This window comes from Micromys minutus (assembly GCF_963924665.1).
Source record: "Micromys minutus genome assembly, chromosome: 3".
NCBI lineage: Eukaryota > Metazoa > Chordata > Mammalia > Rodentia > Muridae > Micromys > Micromys minutus.
In genome coordinates, this window is record NC_137972.1 from 54905981 (window position 1) to 54923015 (window position 17035).

Genomic DNA, 17035 nt, shown 5'->3' on the forward strand with positions numbered 1-17035 from the left:
GCGAAGGGCTCCAGGCACTGTGGACAGCACCATCCTGAACCATAGGAGAATGCTAGCTGCCAATGCAGGGAGTAAGCCAATTATCAGACTTCCTCCACAGTCTCTGCTTCAATCTTCTGGGCTGACTTCCCTCAGTGATGGACTATAGCTTATGAGATGAAAGAAATCGTTCCTCCCCAATGTGTCTTTGGCCATGGTGTTTAGTAGAGCAACAGAAACCAAACTAGGATAAGCAGGTTGGAAACCTTTTGTTCTACAGGGGTAGAAATTATTGACTAGAAGCCAGTATATCAATATGCACCTTTTATTCTAGCACCTGGGAGGCTGAGGCAGGAGGAGGTGGCAAGTTTGAAACCAGTCTAAGTTATAAGCAAGTTGGGGAGGTGAGGGTGAGTGTGTAGAAGGCAAAGACTCTGGGTTCCAGGTGCTCAAGATGAAGACTCTGTTGGGCTTTAACCCACTTCAGCCAGCTCTGGGAAGCTGTGAGAACCCTGTTTGTGTCAAGAGTGTTCAAGGCTGGAGCCCAGCTTCTTGAGACTCCAGGGCTTCTTGGCTCTCCATTTATTGGACTTCTGTGTCTCTTGCAGGTCTGGACTAGCATCTCGCTGGCCTCAGTGGTGAGGGAATCACAGCTGCTCAGCTGACTCAAGAAAGGAGCTGGAAGGCAGACTTATATATCAGAAAGGGGTGTGGCAAGACTGTAAGCACCAATCAGAAGCAATGCTTCATGAAAATTAGCTATGTTTGTACCAATCCCAACAGTCTTTCATTCACAGTTCAACATGAGAAGGCTCCTCTCTGTTGTGAGTGGTTACAGGGTCATCTAGAGTTCAGAGAGGCTAGTCGTGGGCACTTGCAAGCTTTTTGAAACCACTGAGTAGGTGGGATGTGACTCAGGAACCAGCATCATGCTTCCAAACCAGCAGCCGATCACAGCTCATATCCCCAAGGTGTCTGGGAGAGTTCAAAGCAGCCGGCTGCTATGAGAGCAACTGGCAATTTGCCCGGCTGGCAGTCCACCACATAAGGCAGCCTGGTACCAGGGAAAGGTGTGACAACTGTAAATTGGGGAGTCTAACTACTCCAGCTCCTAACAACTCAGTTTATTTAAAAGAAAAACATGAAAAAGGATTGCTTATCATTATCATTAAAATTCTTATTAATATTTCACAGTGTTCTGCTCTTAACTAAAACCTTGGAGGAAATTTGGGACATTTTACCTGTTTCATAATCTTCCAGATTCCTCTCCTATCACAAATAATTGCAGGGCCACAGGACTATGTCTCCTTCTGCCATCCCAGCACCTAGAACAGGACAAAAACTTCTCTTCCATCCACTGCAAGCATCGAGGACAGTTTCCCAGACTGCACTCCCCTGCAACATATGTTTGAACCCCCACTTACCACGGACCATTATGCTACCAGGGCCTTTCCCATCAGCCTGTTGTGCAAGGTCCAGTGACAATCTGGGGTATCGGAAACCCACCCACAGTGGCAGCACTGAGAGGTGGCTTGAGGGAGGCTGCAGTAACTCTAAACCCTGCCTTACTGTGCCTACCTCGGCCTTCCCTGCAGTGCTGGGGCGAGAAGAGAGAACTCAGGTGAAGATCCTGGGAGCCCATGCTGACTTATATCTGCACCCCTCCTCTCCCCAAGATGGCTCACAGCCAAGCTGGATGGAGTAACCAGGCTGTCGGTGATGTGCCGATGAGGGGAAGAACATGCCCATCCATCCTCAGCCATGGTGAATGTGGACATGGTTTGTTCCTTCTTTAATGCGATCAACATGACCATAACCTCCTCTGTCCCTGCAATGTCCCTTGTATCCGTGGCCGTATTGATTGTTTAATGATGAAGAGAAACTACGATAACACAGCTGGAAATCAATGTCTCATTTCCCCAGGGCCTGTTTGTCCTTAGAAGGTACATTCGGTCATAGGCAAAGGGCAGGGGTCACAGGCTGGTCAGATGGGACGTCCAGCCTCTAATGAGATGAATCACACACGAATGGTCACATGAATGCTCAATGACTGCCAGCTCTCATTGGACAGGACAGATCAGCAGGCCTACTCCAGGCCCCCAGAATAGTGGTCTCTACATTTTGAGACTCACAGCTTCACACCACACAGTATAGGATCTCTCTGCTGAAAACCTGCCTGTCATCTGCTTCCAGATCTCTGAGGAGCCCTTTGGGAAACCCTTGCTTACACAGCATCCAGCTGTTTTAGTGCGGGCAACAGAAAAAGTCCCCTTCTAGAAAATTCTCACCTTACACTGTGCACAGGTGAACCAGGAAGGTCTTCCTGCAGCTGAGGTGCTGAGGTGGCTAGCTCCAGGCACCTCCCTGGGCTCTTTCCCCACAGAGCTCACAGCTTCCCTTTGTTGTTTGTTCCCCTTGATCCTAGAGCCCGGCCTGTAGAGGGTGTGTACCTGGATGAAAACCTAACAGTAGAACTCCAGAAGGGCCAACGGGATGTATAATGTTAGCCTCAGCACACAGAAGTGCCCAGCAAAGGTCTCACATGGCCATGACTTGCTGTCCTGAGACTGCACAGGTGACACCGGAGCAAAGTCCATGCAGGGATCTGGGAAAAGCATGGCCCCAGAATCACTCATATGTCTGTGGCCAGTGGAGGAATACAGGGCCAAAGAATAGTTGAGTTCTTTTTTTTATCTCTTTTTATTGGCAAAGTAAATATATCTTTTTATGAAGGACCAAAGAAAATATACATAATTGTAACATATGTACACCAACTTTATAGAATTTTTTAAATTTCAAATTTACACAAATGTCAACGTGTTATTAAAAGATATTTTATGTAGATGCGTACCTATGTACAATTTATTTACATACATTCATAGGATGTGAAATAGACCTGTCAAAACAAGCTAGTTCAATTGGTACTAATTTCTAGTCCTGATGAGGAATGCGAGTCTAAGTCAGACCGGGAGACGCTAGCTAGTTGCTTTCCATCCACCAGACCTGTTCTCTTCGCTTCCTGTCACAACCAGGAGGCTGGTGTGTGGAAGACGGTGAGCCAGGCTGGGTACGGATGAATATGACTCCATTTGTCTTGCATTTAAGCACATGCATTATGGCCTAGACAGAGGGTGGCCATCCTCCTGGACCCTCAAAGGCCTCTTGCATATGGCGGTCCTCACTCACAGTGCAGCCCCGCGCTTTTGACCTACTTCCTTTTTCTCAGCATGGCTTCCTCTGGGAGCTACTATTTCGACACAGCCAAAATACTTCTTCCCCAGCAATAATGTTGGCTTTGGCCCAGGTAGGGAGCCCAATGGGAGGAGGGCAAGGGCCCCCCAAACACTGCTTCCAGCTGGCAGGAAGGCACAAAGGCACAAGGGCACAGGCCTGCCTGGGCCACCTGGGCCACTGGGGAACCAGCCCCCAGGGACCGTGGAGACTCTAGGTCCTCTCCAGAAAGGCAGCCACGGCGGCTCTGGGTCGTACCTCCTAAGATTCAGAAGGGGGACTGGTAATATTGTCACATCCTTCTGAAAGAGGCAATAAGTTATTGCATTTAAAAACAAAACATGGAGCTGGAGGAGGGTAGGGCGGCCACTGCGCTCAGTTGATGGCGCGTACTGCGCGGCTGCTTCGTGGGAAGCGATGCACCTTGATGTGTTTGGAGAGGTGGTCACTCCGCGCGAATTTCTTCTCACATACGGGACACTGGTACGGCTTCACACCCGAGTGAGATCGCCGGTGCCGTGACAACTCATCTGAGCGGGAAAACCTGTGGAACACGGTGGTCAGCCAGGCCATCGTGGGCACAAGTGACTTCAAAGCCAGTGCCACACAGGTGGAGGTGAGGGTGGGTTGGGGGGCAGATGGCAGGAGGGCACTGTGGGCCAGGCAAAACCAGAGTGAGACCACATCTATAGCCACCTAAGGAGTTCTTGGCAAGCCCCAGTGTCCCCAAGACCTATTGAGGGCAAGAGTCAAGGACCACAAGGCACACAGGTTTGCTCTCCTGGCCAGGGCCTACTTCCCATGGTATCTGGCTGTTCCACATAGGAAGGGACCTAAGGCTGTTAGCCACCTGGGACTCACTCCCATAGTCACTCAGTCCTTGGGCACTGGATCACTCCTGCACTAGCAACAGTGGGTCAGCAATGTTTGGTCCACTGGCCTCACCTTCCCCTGGAAGAGGCTACAGACAAATCTCTGAACGGCCTGTGAAGACCAGCCAGAGGTGACACCGGCCCACCAATGGAAACAGACTCTCAGCCCACAGGAGTGCCTGGCTTCTCTGCTTCTGTTGGCAACAGGGGAGGGAGGACCTTAGACCTGTACCTGCCAGGCTATGTCACCCTGCAGATCTGGACATGTGGCCTTCCTTCTGAGTTGCCTCAAATATACCTGCATGGTATTCCTGCGCATTCAAACAGCTTCCTGGGACATCCCTCTCTCAGACACTGTAGGCCTGGGAATAGACATCCACAGGACAGGCCAAGATTTCCAGGCTGCTTGTCAGTAAGTTCTGGGACCTGAGACTCTCCCTCTGGCTTCTGTTCAACAACAGGATGGCAGACCCTCGCCACTCCACCACCGCACACGTGCTTCCTCTGTGCCTCCCTTATTTGGACGTTTTCCCCATCCATCTCTCCTATCCTCCCTTCACCGGAGTTTAGCCCAAATGTCACCTCCTCAGGAGCCTACATCCTATGCTTGCCTCTCACAGATCATCTTTCTGTCGTGGGTGCTAGGGCATCAAAGCTTGAACGTGCTAGACAAACGCCACATCACTGAGCTTACGCCTTCAGCCTCACAGCATTTTAAAATTAGTCTCAACATCTTGATGCTCAGCCGTCTCTTGACAGTGTTAGCTCCAAGGAGGAGAATATACTCCTAGTTCTTTGTGCTCAGAAGGGGCCTGGCACCTCAGGATGAAACAGGATTGTCACACACTGCTCACTGTGGATCCTCCCAGGAGCACTCAGGAACCCCAGGTCTGGCATCCCGTTTCTAGACAGGGGCCACTTGGTGATACAAAATAAGTGGACCGCAGCTGCATCACACTCGTGTCGAGAGCTGTGGCCATCTCAGCTCTGATTCTGTAGTGGGCCATGCTAACCTGGGAAAGAACAGTGGTATCGAGAGCAGGCTGGGCTCAGGACACCAAGGACCTCAATCTCCTGTGCTGCTGACAGCAGGTAGAGCTACCAAGCCAGCCGCTGCCCTGCACCCTGGCCTAGGCATCAGGAGACCTGGTACAGAGCTGTGAACTGAGAACACCTGAGGCCTGGGAGTGCTTAGACAAGGACCCAGTGCCAGTCACATGCCTCAAGCAGGAGTCGGACACACACCTACACCCAACCAGGCTTCACAGCCTCTAACCCAATGGTCCTGAGCATCCTGGGCCTGAGTTTCCTCCTTACTTCCTGCCTGCCTTCCAGGGAATGGGTAGCAGTCCTCCTGTTATATGACACTCTGAGAGAGACAGGCAGCTGAGAGGCAGCCATGCCAGAGAACAAGCTGTCCTCATTCCAGAGTCCGTCTCTGCTGCCACAGCTTCTTGGTACCTGACAAGACTGTCCTTGTAACTGGTCTGAAGATAACCCCTGACTCACTGGGTCACATCTTTTGATCACAGCCACAGAAGAAGCTTGAGACAACACTGAAGCAAGAGATGGGAAATCTCGGCTAGGTAGGACAGTCTTAGGATTGGTCTGGGTAGGTTGATAACCTTGCTCAACCCCATTTCCCTGCCTTGAGACAGAAACAGACCTATGTCAGAGGACCGTGGCAGTGGTGGCCATGGCAGTAATGCTTCAGCTGTGGTAACTGTTTAAGAACTGTGAGCTCCTACTGAAGGCACAGGGTAGAGCACAGGGCCTGTCTGATGCATGGAAAAGACCTGGTACCTGGCACCTGTGTGGCAGCCCTATGACAACCGCTATTGGGTCACAGAGCAGAGCAAGCTCAGGGGTCACCAGTAATGTCAGCATGGGAGCTGTGTGAAACACCAGTGGCCATCTGTCAGAAAGCCACTGTCAACAGCCAAATTTCAGAAGCTGCAGGCTCTAAGGCTGTGCGTACAGCGCACAACCTGCAGATAGCACATGGAGCATCTGCTAACCACAAGCCAGAGGACACATCCCTGCTTATGGGCAGCAGTGATGAGGGCTAAAGATGCTGGCCTGAAACCAGACCACTAAGCTTGAATCCTATGTCCAGCACCCAACAGTGGCTTTGGAGTCCACTGTGTCTCTCAGGGCCTCCTGTGTCCACCATGGACATTGGCAGAACACGCCACACAGGCTGCTGACAGCTATTAATATTCACTTTAGCTATGGCCCAGAGAGATTCTTTCTGGAAGGAGCGGCTGGCTTGGCCACTCTGGAACAGGATGTTCCATTGCAGGGAACAAAGGAGGCCTATGTCTGCGAGAGAGGAAACTTCTAGGAAGGCGGCAGACAGCCACTTCCCAGATGGTTAGACCACAACAAGCTTTAGTTCTTCCTGCAAGCAAAACTATGACCCAACAGGGAGAGAGAGAGAGATAGGGAATCTTGGGTGTGCAAAAGCAGAAGGCAGTGGGCTTTGGACTGGGACAGGTGCCACCGCAGCTGTGGAGCCGTACCCTGGGCTAAGGAGTGGGGGCAGGGCACAGGGGCTCAGGCAAATGTAGGAACTCAGGGCCCAGCGCCAGCAGCAGAGCAGATGGGAAGCACAGAACGTGCTGGACCAGCCAGGCCCAGCTGCAGGTGGGGGAGGGGCCTCTTCTCCTTAGAGGCTTTCTCCCAGGGAGGTGTGCAGGAGCATGGAGAATTACTGAGTCTAGGGTGAGTGAGAGAGCAAACATCTGTTAAACTCCTGATTCTGGCACTCCCCCCACACCCCACACACACACACCACACAGGATTTCTCTGTGTAGCCCTGGATGTCTTGGAACCCATTCTGTACCAGGCTGGTCTTGAACTTAGAGATCCTCCTGCCTCTGCTTTTGAGTGCTAGGATTAAAGACGTGTGCCACTACCACCACCCAGCAACTCTACCACTTTTAAACTGCATGACCACAGAAAATGTGCTTAACTGCTGTTTGCTCCTCTGGGCCCTAAGTTTAAGAGCTAAAGGAACATACAGCATGCTCAGAGCAGTGCGTGTCAGGCTGTTACAACCATGCTTGCTGCTGTGATCCCCTTTCCCATAGCCAGGAGCACAATAGAAAAAAAGTACAGCCCAGGGGCTGAGGATGTGGCCCATTTGGCAAAGTGCTTGCTGGGCAAACATGAGGAAGGACCCAAGTTTAGATCCCTGGTACTGACATAGAAACTGGACATAGTAGGGTCTACCTGGAATATCAGTGCTGGTAGGCCAGGAGCAGGCTAAAACTCACTGGCCAGCCAGCTTAGCCAACCCATGAGCCCTAGGTTCAGTAAGAAACCCTATCTCAAAAAGCAAGATGGAAGTATCTCTGGCCTTCATGTACATATCTACCTGAACATAGGAATATACACATACACACATACTCGAATGCAGACATACACACATGCATGCATGCATGCATACACACGCACACACACACACATACATATACACACCCCGAATAAGCATGGCAGAAACTATGGCCACTTCCATTCCTGGCGGTACTGCTGGAGAATCAGTGAGGTAGGCACTCCCAGGGATGCACCCCAACCCCCAAAATACACTCATTAGGCACATCCCTGTGACAGATGTTTTGTACTTTGGGTTTCCCCTGTAGAATGTGGAATACTACAGATGCTCGTAGAGCTGTTGTTAGGGTGTGATGAAACACTGCCTGCATTGGGGGTGCGCCGCAAAGGTTGAGACACCATAGCATCCCTGTGCCCATGGGGACGGAAAGAGACACAGAGGAAGGGCATGGATGATCTTGCTTGAGAAAGGGGGAGGGCAGGGTGCACACTGGGGAGTGTGTGGGCCAGAGGGATTCAAACACTCCAAGGTGTTCTCTGCATTTAGAGGACAGGTTAGTCTCAGGAGTAATGGGCCCCCGCAGAAGGGCATACACAAGTGAAAGGGTGGATGGGGATTCTCTGAAGCTTGGAATCATCCCAGCACATGGTGATCCCTAAGTGTGACATGTTACCACCACCATCTTCATTGTCACCTCAATCCACCCTGGCCAGAACCAGAGTGTGTGTGGGGTCCATCCTCCCTCCTAACTGCGGCAAGAAATTGCTGCACATCCCACGGCCTCTGGGTGGAAGACTGGCCATACGCAGAGAATTGCAAACCTTCTATGCACAACCCTTAGGCTTCTGATACCCAAGAGGATCCTAAAAATCTCACACTCACACAACCAGCCCTTTCTTGAGGCAGAAGCTTGAGAGGCATACCATGTCCCTAGTCTTGCTGAGTGGGTTCTACCTGAATGATGGCTTCATTGCAAGGCTCAGGGTCACAGCTAAGGCTGCCCTTGGACACCCGTGTTTCCTGGAGCAGCAGTGTGGTGGGTAATGCCCTATCTCCAAGCTCTTATCCTTGACTACATCTCATAGCCTGCAGCTCCCACCTGGCCCCTTTCCCTCTGGGCAGCACTGGTCAGAGCACAGGGCAAGCAAGTCATGGAGTCAGGACTGTTGGGTTAAGGCTATTCAGTGGCTTGCCTATGAGCAGTCCCTGTGAGTGTGAACACCTGCCAGTATCCCAGGAAGGACACCTTTGAGGCTCCTCTTCAGTTTGACTGTGGGACAGTGAAAGTTCACTTCATGAAATGAGGGCACAGTGAGACCTCCACACTACCTCCTGGCTCCGGGAAACAAAAAAGGGCCAGACAGGAAACTGCAGTCCTAGGGTGGGTTCACATCCTCTTGTCCCAGTGCCTCCTTCGAACAGGGTCCATTGCTCTCCCCTTCCTCAGTAAACCCCTCAACCCAGTCCTATCTGTCTGGGCTTCTCTTGCTTTACAACCCACCCATTTACTACAGCACCTGCCCTGGGGCCAGCACCACCAACTCAGAACCAAAGACTGGCTCACACCACCACCTCTGTGACCTGGTGTGACCCTCACCAGGTTCAAGACACATGATTACGCAATACATAAGCAGGTACGTCCAACACAGCAGGTATTTGTTCAGGTGGTTCCTCTGTCAGTCAGAGCACACAGAAAAACCACACAAGACAGACACACGCATGCACACACCAACACTGCTGGCACACAGCCTAGCTACCAAGGCCAGAACACCCTCCCCCTGGCCATATCACACCAAATATTCAAGCTTCTGCAGGCCACCAGCCTCCTGAAGATGATGAGCAGCAGTCAGCAGGCCAGGGTGACTGCAGGGTTCCATGGTCCCTGGCACTACATCTGGCCATCTGAGGCTCCTTGGGCTGAAAAGCTGGGCACCCCATTGTCTGGAGCATAAGTCTAAGGTATTCTGCTACCTCTGACCCTGTATCACAGCCATCTGACCTTCCTTCTGGTTGTTCTCTATGGCTTTCCAAACACACCTCCAGGTCCCCAGGAACAAACAAGGCAGAGCTTAGCCCATACTTGTGATCAGTTTTCATCTCCTGGCTGGAGGGAAGTAGCATTTTCTAGTTCGAGTCTTGGGGCTCATGTTCCACTCAGAGCAATGTGGCCTGGGTGCTTCTTAGCCAGTCAGAGTTTCCATGAAACTCATGGGTGTGATGGTGGTACTTACCTGGAGGTGCTGTAAGGCCCATGTGCCACCAAGCTCATCTGCTTCTTAGATGAGTTTCCTTCCACCTCAGCCCAGCCCCTCCTCTTCCTTCCATCCTAGTCTGAGAGATTCCCAATAGCACAAGCCTCAGCAAGACTCACCTACTCTTTAAGGATAGCAGAGACCAGGGGGCTTCAAGCTTTAGTCTCCAAGTGTGATCTGCCCCCTGCCCATCCCTTGCTCCTTTCCTAATCCGCCTTATCTAATGGAGAAAGGGGCCTTGCCACACTCTTAGGTGAGCAGAAGATGAGCCTACTTGCTTGCGCCCAGCCTGTCCAAAAATACTGACCTCCAGCCGCAGCCCGGCCAGGTGCAGGCAAAGGGCTTCTCGCCTGTGTGCCGGCGCAGGTGGGCCTTGAGGTGGCTGCTCTTGGTGTACATCTTGCTGCAGCCTGGGAAAGTGCATTTGTGCATTTTGAGAAGTTCTGCTGCTGGGTTCTTGGGGAACTTCTGACCCACAAGGAGGCCAGCAGGGCCAGGCCCTAGGGATCCTGAGCCAATAGGTTTGGCGGCAATGGGCACAGGCGCAATTCGCACAAACTTTGAGGGCAGGTTCAAGTTGGAGGATGGTACCACTTGAGGCAGGAGTGCAAAGGTCTGCCCCTGGATGTTGACCAGAAGCTGGGCGACCTTGACACTCTCTGGGGCCTGCCCTGGGGAGGCTGGCCCTGCACCTGCCTCCTGTTTCACAGCAACAGGCTGGATCTGCAGTAGCACCGGCATGGGGCCATCATGTGCTGGCCCCCCACCTGCACCTTGGGTACTACCCCCACTGGTGCCACCTGGCGGTGGGGTACAGTGCTCTCTTCCACCAGACTCTGGATGGAGGTGGCTCAGGTGTGATCCAGCTGAGAGCTGGCTACAGGCTTCCAGGTCCCTGCTGCTGTTCTCTGGGGCCTCCTTGACCTCAACCTCCATGTTCTCTTCCAAGAATTCTTCAATCTCCTCCAGGGTAGGCTGGAAGGGCCTGGAGACGTCATCAGGGTCCCCTGACAGAAATTCAGGGAAGCAGAAATGTTCCTCCTTCACAGGCACAGAGGTTCTCCTCCATGATCCCCAGGTCACAGGGCTACCGCTATCTCCGATGCCTCCACTGGCACCACCACTGCCCAGTGTGGCCCGGGACAGGAGGAAATCCAAGATGCTGCCCTGGGCCTCAGGGCCTGGACCTGCACTGTAGCAGGAACAGAAGGCTTGAGAGTCAGGGCTGGCACAAGAGCAGGGGCTGGAGACATCGCTGTCATCCTCAGAGATGGGCGAGGGTAACATGTGGTATGACTGCCGGCTGGCCAGCCTATCTCCCAGGTATCCCACTGGACATTTGGGTGACGAGAAGGTCTCGTCCACCGGAAGCAAGTGGTCCACCATGCTGGCCTGGCTGAGCCTGTGGTGACTGCAGAGAGGGAACAAGGGAGGCCAGGTTAGAAGAGCTGCAAGCTTACCAGTGCCCTGCAGCCCCTACTCTCGGCTGCCTGCCCAAGGCCTCCTGTGGACAAATGTCCAGATCCTGCTTCCATCCCAAGGGAGAGTGGGGCCGGCGAGTATGTTTTCAAAAGTTGCATCACCCTATTTGCAGAAGAGCCCTCCCTCTCCAGGCCCGTTGCACAACCCAGGGTACTTCTGGTTTCAAACATTTTCCAGAATGATCCTGGAAAAGAATAAGACAAGAAATGCTCTTGTCTATGAACAGCTGAGGCTGCGGGGGGGGGGGAGGGGGGGAAGGGGCCAGGGAGGAGAGGCCCTGAAAGTCGAAAGACCCTGGACTCTGCTCCCTACCTTGAGTCAGAGAGGGGGTGAGAAGGAAAATGGCCATTTGCACTCTGAGCCTGTGCTATTGGGACTTTTGTAGGGTTTCCAGAGTGAGCAAATAAAACACGGGCTGCTTATTCACTTGTTCACTTCAGATGCTCAAAAATGAACTGTGAACACAAGCGTGGTGTCCCCAGGATTGGATGAGACACACATATATCTGGGCTGCCTGGACTTTAGAAAAAGGTTAAAGGCCATTAAGTGCCTTCCTGGCTACATGGTATTTCTCTACAGTCTAGTCCTCAGACCTGTGTAGAGAGTCACTGTTCTCCATGACTGGGTGAGGTATCACAGACTTGAGCAAAAAGCTCCCTTCCACCGTGCTTCCTGCCATAATGAACAAGGTTCAGCGCCTGACTATGAGTCCATAGAAGGTCTGGGGGTTCAGGTGCGGGTAACTTCCTTGAGCCTCACAACCTTTGGGCAGGATGGGGAATGACATTTGCCCTTGGCCAATGTGTGACGCCCCATCCCAGCTCTCCTGGGACACTCAGATGCCTGTGTCCCCTCTCGGCAGCACACTCTCCTGGGTCCCCAGCACTCAGCACCACCCCAGGTATCCAAGAGGGGCTCAGAGAGTGGGAATAGGAAGGAGAAGGGAAAGCTGTGTCCTCTGAAGCCAAAGGCCATACTAGGTCTGGTGTCCGAGAAGAGTCAACAGTATCTGCTGTGACAGAGCCACCTCTCTGGACCTTTGTCCCGCCCAGTGACCATTGCTGCCTGTGTGATTATCAAACTGATGAGGAGGATGCTCGGGCTGCATCCTGTCCACCTGACTTTAGGTCCACTCCACAACCTGGCACCTGGTACTGCCCAGCAGCTGAGAGGATAGTCATCCCGTTTCCCCAACAGTCTTATGACTCAGTGCTCTCTCAGTTTCTCTCTTGCTGTAGAGAACAAAGGCAATCTGAGTTTAAATACTCAGCTAAGGATTTAAGACTGGGAATGTGTTTTAAAATACACACTCTTTACCAAAGCAGGGTCTGGGAAGGAATGAAACGCCAGACAACGTGAAGGGCGAAGCAGCTGGGCAGAGCCCCCACACACCTTTCTCCCAACCTCATCTCATCCATTCCCCTAGCACACACCTTGTCTGCAGCTATCAGCTGTGCAACCTCAGGCAAGCAACACACCTTCTCTGTGTACACATCTGGGTGCTGCCAGTGTAACCCAGTGTGACGTGGCTCCTAGCAAACTCACTAGCGTCTGGTCACGAAAATGCAGGGCACATGGTGTCCCAGGACCCAGAACAACTGCCTATTTCTCCTGAAATGAAATCTGACCAGAGCTGGGCACACCACAACACCGAGCAATCGATCACACTGTTTCAAAGGGGATCATGGTATCAGGGCTTCATTTTTAAACCAATAGAAACCAAGGTCTGGTATGAAATCGAACAGCGGGGTTGGGTAGGCATAGTGGCTCACAACTATAATCTTGGCACTCAGGAGGCTGAGGCCAGGAAATCCTAAAATTCAAAGGCAACCATGTGAGATCCCATTGAAACATGGAAGGAGGGAGAGGAAGAACAGGTATGAAAGTTTGATGCCAAAATAGAATTACATCGGAAGAAGCCCCCACCAAATGTTTCAGATTCCTCCAGGGCTCAGAGTACTAGGGCCCTGCCCACCCCCAAATTGCCCCTCCAACTGCTCCAGGCCTGGCTCGCCAGCACCAATGAGCCTGTGCTTTGGCTCCAATGTTCCCCCTCTGTGGAAGTCCTGCCTCTCTCGGCATTCCAGATGGGAGTTCATCATTTAAATCTCAACTCAGAAATCACTCCCCGCTTGGACAAACCACCCAGGATTATATTCTTCACAGCCAGGCATCACTGTGAAAACTGCCTTATATGCTTTGCTGCCCCACCAGAATACAAGCAGTCCTGACTGTTCACTACGGGACTGGATCTAGTCAAAGACAGACCTAGCCTTTGCTGAATGATTCCAGAATCCTGGAGTAAATGAATACAGGAGTGACCCCAACCAGTTAACAATCTTAAAAAACAGTGCTGAGCAACCCTGGGGACACTGAGGTACTAAGTGCCCAGGGGATTCAGGACTTCCTGGACCCAGGACTTGAAAGGCTGAGTTCCAGCGCTCAAGCCGGTCCCTGAAAAACAGCAGCACGTGGCGCAGCCAGAGGCGCAGGCTGCGTGCAGGGGGAGGGGGCACCCTGTTCTGGGCACGGTCCCCGGCAGGCCGCTGGACTCCGCCCCCTCTCTTAGCAGGCCAGGCCTGCTGTTTATCCTCCCGGGGACACAGCGGCTGTAGGAACAACATGTAATTGATAACAAGCAGAGAGCCGGCCAAGGGCTAGCCATTGGGTCAGCGTGCAAATCACGGGGGTGGCGAATAGGGGCCGGTCTTCAAAATAAGAGTCTCCTCCCTGAGGAGTCCAAAGGCCCCAAAGTTACTGCCATTCTGGCACCTGTAGGGCGGCGGGGGCTCCCCACGGTCGGGGAAACATCTAAAGGACTCAGTCAAACATCTGGGATTTCACCTTCCCATACCATGGTAGCAAACAGCCCCTGTGCCTCTAGGCGAGAATGTTTCCAAGAGGGGTGGCCTGTCCCTTGCGGCTGCTACCCTCAGCGGTCGCTCCAGCAATGTTTGGTCAAGGGGCCCGAGGACTCTGCGTGGGGAAACGGAACCTAAGCGCTGCGGGTACGCGCAAATGGGTGTGAGCTTGTGTCGTGTGACTGCGTGTGCTGGGCGCAGTGCAGCCGTGCGGATGTCCGCCAGGTGCCCGCGCGTGGGTGCCCACCCATAGATGTGAACTACATGGGAAGGAGGTGGCTCAGACTCTGGCGCACAGCTTCAGAGAGGCCCTTATCCTCCGCCCAGTGACCCCCTTCGCTTCCCTTCTTAGGCCACCGCTGCTGTGACCGACAGTAACCTCTCTGCCCCTTGGTCGCCAGGCCCTCCAGGCGCCGCCATATGGGAGCGCAGGTCCAGAAGTGCCACGGACGCGCGTGGGCTCCGCGGGCAGGAGCTGCGCACTCCGGATTTGCCCTCTGCGGGCCCAGCGCGCTTAGGGAGGTCCCCGCATTTCCGGGGTCCCCACATTTCCCCGGTCCCCGCGCGTGGTTCGGACCGCGCGCGCCAGGGGACGGCCCGTGATCCCCCGGGGGGACCCACGCGGCTGCGGTACATCGCGCGTCTCCCACCTGGACTCGGCGTCGCCTGGCGCGGCCTGGCGCGTGCGGCCCGGTTCCGTATGCGGCCGCGCGTCCAGCGCTTCTGGCCGCAGCCCGCACTCCCTGCGGCCGAGCTGGGCGCTCGCCGCTCGCCGCTCTCCCCGCTCTCCTGCCGCTCACGTGATGCCGCGGGCGCCGAGAAGGCTCGCAGGAGGCTCGGCCTCGGGCGCGCGCCCCATTGGCTAGCGCCGCGCGTCACGCGCCCCGCCCCGCCTCGGCCGCACCCTCCCGTTACCCACGCGCTCTCCAGCCTCTTCGTGGACCTGCACTGGGTCCTCCGGTGCGCACTTGAGACGGGACCCAGAATCCACCGAAAGCCCGTACTGTCCCGAAGTGCAGACCACGTGGGACCTCGGGAGCGGAATCGTCCCGGCAGCCCCCTCCGCATTCCCAACAAGGCCCGGTCTAGTAGAGACCGTGTCTAAAGGGACCAATTTTAAAAATACATCTGGTTTTTCCTCCAGCGGTCATGGTTACTTACGGGGAATAAGCGCTCGCTGAGATGCCCTCAACCTCTGCGTCTGACTGACTGAGGAGGCTTGCTGACCACTACCTTAAGCTAGTGACACTGCAGGCACCTCCCAAAAGACTGCAGGGTGCTCCTGATCTGCAGAGGGAGTTCCAAGCCATCATAGACAGCTTTTGCACCGGTTTAATAAGGAAAGTGAAGCCCGCGAAAACACGTGAGCAGAGAGTGCTGGACACCCTGCTGTGCACTTTAGCCTACACTGCCTGGCTCCCCAGCCAGCAGGGGCGGGGGTGGGGGGGCGTTGAGAGCATGGGCCTTCCTAGCCTTGCAGATAGAAGGCAAGGCATGGCTAGGTCTCTTTCCCCTGCTTCTTAACAAACATTCAGGACATTTGGACAGGCCTGCCTTCCTGGCATTTCCTACCTGGCACTGGGAGGTGGCCAGTCTTTGCCCCCTGCTTCTCCCAGCCGTCCCTGCTGTGGCCAGGATTTATAGTCCGTGGGTCTGGGCCCCCTTAAGTAAGGATCTGAGGTCTCTCCAGATGACTGCCCAGGACCCAACAGTTAATCTGTGCTTAGCACAAGATGGTCATCAACTTTCTGATCACAGGCAAGGTATGGGGCTTCTGCAGTATTCCGCAGCCAGGGCTAGCGCGCAGAGCAGGCAGTTAGCGAGTCAGTAAATTTGATTGATTCTATCTTGTCAAGGCAGGGCGGGGTCAGGCTGGGCCAGCACTCTTCTCCACAGCCCTGCCTACCTTGGGCTCTGCATTCCTTACACACTTTGCTCAATGTCTCCCACCCCTTGGGGAGAAGTGCAGCCCAAGGTCAGAAACTTGAAAGCAATCTGGTAGCTGAGCTGCCCTAGTCCATAGGGAAGATGTCCCAGCTGTCTAGAAGCCCATGACTAACTTAGGACATTCTGCCTAAACCTGAGTCATATTAGGCTTACTTGCTTCAGAACCTTCCGGGAGCTCCCCGACCACTCACAGGAAGTATATATAATTACATTTTCTCAGCCTCCCTCAGTCTCCTTTGGGTCTCTTTTGTTCAATGACCTCTTCTTGCTGCTCAGGTTAACTTGCCAGGCACAAGTTCAGGACCTTTGCACAAACTGCTCCCTTCACCTGGGAACAGTTCTCTTCCCAACATTTGCATGGCTCCATCCTTCAGGTTTTATTGAACTGGCACCTTCAGGAGAGCCTGCTTTTGCCCCTGCTCCCTGCTGTGTTTCTGGGGTGCGGGGGGGGGGCATTTTTCTATCCAGTTTAACAGTTCTGGATACTTACTGTTTTCTACTTTATTAGAAGTTTTCATTTTATTCTGTAAACTCTTGTCCCCTACAGAAAATGTAAGCAGCACAGACAAAAATGTCTGTGTATTCACAGCCCAGGACTGTAGGTCTCAAAACTGTTTGTAATTTTAGGACACAGAGGGCAGAGGCAGGACTAGCTGGAATCTGTGAGCTCTGGGTTTTGAATGAGATACTGCCTCGAATGTGGTGGAGAGAGGTGGGGAAAGTCACTGTACTGGCTGGTTTGTGTCAACTTGACACAGCTGGAGTTATCACAGAGAAAGGAGCCTTCGTTGAGGAAATGCCTCCATGAGATCTGTCTGTAAGGCATTTTCTCAACTAGTGATCAAGGAGGGAGAGCCTAGCCCATTGTGGGTGGTGCCATCCCTGAGCTGGTGGTCCTGGGTTCTATAAGAAAGCAAGCTGAGCAAGCCATGGGGAGCAAGCCAGTAAGTAACATCCCTCCATGGCTTCGGCATCAGCTCCTGCATCACCTTCCTGACCTGCTTGAATTCAGTCCTGACTTCCTTTGGTGAGGAACAGCAATATGGAAGTGTAAGCTGAATAAACCCTTTCCTC

At 53.4% G+C, this 17035-nt stretch overlaps 1 protein-coding gene across 3 annotated transcripts; it reads right to left on the reverse strand.

Moving 5' to 3' along the window:
* Nucleotides 1–290: 290 nt before the first annotated feature.
* KLF15 (KLF transcription factor 15) lies at nucleotides 291–14796 on the reverse strand. Of its 3 annotated transcripts, none has more exons than XM_080915015.1 (4): nucleotides 14665–14796; nucleotides 9979–11082; nucleotides 1221–1304; nucleotides 291–657 (listed from the first exon to the last, which is right to left on the reverse strand). In XM_080915015.1, exons 2-3 carry the CDS (start codon nucleotides 11055–11057, stop codon nucleotides 1226–1228), a joined length of 1158 nt encoding a protein of 385 aa, XP_080771141.1. In that variant the 5' UTR covers nucleotides 11058–11082; nucleotides 14665–14796; the 3' UTR covers nucleotides 291–657; nucleotides 1221–1225. The 3 variants fall into 3 exon arrangements, with proteins under 3 accessions (XP_080771141.1, XP_080771142.1, XP_080771140.1); XM_080915016.1 differs by lacking the exon at nucleotides 291–657 and adding an exon at nucleotides 681–1033; XM_080915014.1 differs by lacking the exons at nucleotides 291–657; nucleotides 1221–1304 and adding an exon at nucleotides 1489–3754.
* Between the last annotated feature and the right edge of the window lie 2239 nt (nucleotides 14797–17035).